We start from the raw sequence: 2,394 nt of genomic DNA on the forward strand, positions 1-2,394 counted from the left end.
CAAAGCCCACTTTATCTTGTTGGGAGTTTTGCTGGGCGATGAAAGTGGTGATGCTACATTAGAGCTCAGTAATCTTAAAAAAAAAATATAAAGAAATAAATAAACAACTTATGTCTTGTCATAATAAATGAAAATTGTTACTGCCAGACAAAAATGGCATGATACTCAAGTTATTTTCTCTTTTATCAGAAATCAGCTTCCATAGTTTTATAATAATATAACATACCCAAATGTAATGTAAGTCACTTGGCTTAATTTCATGATTTAATATTGATTAGTCAGCATTGTTGAGGAAATTTGTCATTAAATATATATTTTTTATGCTAAAGTCTGACCACGAAAGCATATCCAAAGCAATATCATACAGTACATATATCAAATAGGATGCCATGGATTTAAAGATCCTGAATTTCTTTTCAGTGTGATATTCAAAAGGGGGGATTTGAGAAATCGTGTGTCACAAACCTTTTTTTTTTTTCAAATATTCCAAATTTTAACTAAAAAAACCCATTACCATGTTGATATTTAAACCTGAGATTCAAATTTTCTAAACTCCATTTTTGTTTTCATTGTAGAAAAGTAACCTCAATTCTCACCTCAATTCACATAGACATGAACTAAACCTGCTAAGGAAATACAATAAAGGTTTCCACAATACAAACATTTGGATGCTCACATACTCTAAAATTTCAAAACTGTAAACACTATAAATTTATGTCCTATTACATACACATTTTGGTGTGCACTAGGTTTGCAATGGAGAACGTCATAATGTTACTCAGACCACAGTGCTGATATCATCAGCATCGTCAGGTTTCTTGGGCTTGCTGGGAAGAGACTTGAGGTACTCAAGGTGACGTCGGGCATCCTCCTGGTTCTGTCGAACATAGTACACCACATATGAGATGACCATTGCAAACCAACCAAACATGGTCACTAGCATTGCGTAGTCTGTGGTCCTTTTTGCCAGGTTACATAGGTCAGTGTCCACTGCCAAAAATGGTCGTCCTTCCTGATCAAGAAGCTCCGAGCTCCTGCAGAGAACCCTGGCTGCGGCCTCATGGTTGTGGGCCATTCCACCAATGGCCTGCTGAAGGGCGCAGTCGCAATGCCAGGGGTTATCGTTCACAATGACGCTAGACTTAAGTCTAGCGAAAGCGTCCTTGTGAACGCTCGTGATGCGATTGTGGGAAAGGTCCAGCACCTGTAAAGTTGCCTCAATGCCACTGAAGGCACCTTCACCCAAAGTTTCCACTGCGTTGTAAGACAGGTTTAGCTCTCTTAAAAGCTTGAGTCCACGGAAGGCTTGATCTGGAACAGCTCCTATCTGGTTGTGATCCAACCTCAGAAGGACAGTGTCAACTGGGAGGCTGGGGGGAATCTCTTTGAGGCGGGACTGACTGCATGTGACGTTGAGACCGTGAAGATGAAGGTCGCGTTGGCAGTTGCAGCCCTTTGGACACATGCTGGCCGAGGGGAAGCACAGGGCCATGAGGACAAGGCTCTGAAGGAGTAGGCACATGGGGATGGAGCGTGACAACCACAAGTCCAGCAGAGTCATTCTGGCCAGCTATTAGCAGCATGCCTCACAAAACCACAGCTGGTGCCTTAGACACATCGCATAGTGACAGTTGCTCCTCAAAATTTACCCGTTGCAAATATCAGTGTGTTAACACACATTATCATGCCGTGTAGTGGTCTGAAACGATAAAACAAAAAATTACTGTTTGCCTTTATTGTACAGCTATTTTTCTGACATAAATATTTGCAACTGTGGACAGCTGTATCTGAACAATTAGACAAATACAATGTTATTAAGCAGTTGACCAAAATGATTACACCTTTTTACTTTGTCATCGAATAAACCCGAAAAACATTTACAGTGTTTGAGGAAAATCTGAGTTAACCCATAGACTAATTACTTTAATGACAGCTAATTGGAGTCTGTAGTTAGCACAAACATAGTAATTTTAATTAAATTAATTTACAGTCATGGTTTAAAGCTTTTTTGATTGATAGACATTCACGTGGAGTTTGCAGTTCATAAGAAGTACCTGCTTATGTGGGCCATGCCTTGCAAAAAAGTGATCTCTGATCATATGTTCGAGAGTAGTTGTTCTGCACAGGGATGGAAAAGGATACAAAGTCATCTCAAAAGTGTTAAAACATCCATCAGTCCACAGTTTGACTGTTTATACCTAGAGACAGTTAAGTTGTTAGGTTGAAAACCTTCTTGTTTACTGCTGCATTTCAGTAATCCATCATAATGCACTGTAACCCTTAGTTCTTGCATACCATTTGCTTAATTTTTTTTTAAGGGATGTCTGTCTGTCCGTCTGGTTTTAAACTGTTTTCTACACTGGTACTTTTTAAGTTTGAGTTTCAAAACTTAAT

General features: G+C 39.3%; 1 protein-coding gene across 1 annotated transcript; it reads right to left on the minus strand.

Annotated features, from left to right (window-relative positions):
- Positions 1-281: 281 nt before the first annotated feature.
- Positions 282-2,121, minus strand: lrrc3b (leucine rich repeat containing 3B). Its single transcript, XM_061742086.1, has 2 exons — positions 2,055-2,121; positions 282-1,699 (listed from the first exon to the last, which is right to left on the minus strand). Exon 2 carries the CDS (start codon positions 1,559-1,561, stop codon positions 779-781), a length of 783 nt encoding a protein of 260 aa, XP_061598070.1. The 5' UTR covers positions 1,562-1,699; positions 2,055-2,121; the 3' UTR covers positions 282-778.
- Between the last annotated feature and the right edge of the window lie 273 nt (positions 2,122-2,394).

This window comes from Cololabis saira, chromosome 15 (assembly GCF_033807715.1).
Source record: "Cololabis saira isolate AMF1-May2022 chromosome 15, fColSai1.1, whole genome shotgun sequence".
NCBI classification, from domain to species: domain Eukaryota; kingdom Metazoa; phylum Chordata; class Actinopteri; order Beloniformes; family Belonidae; genus Cololabis; species Cololabis saira.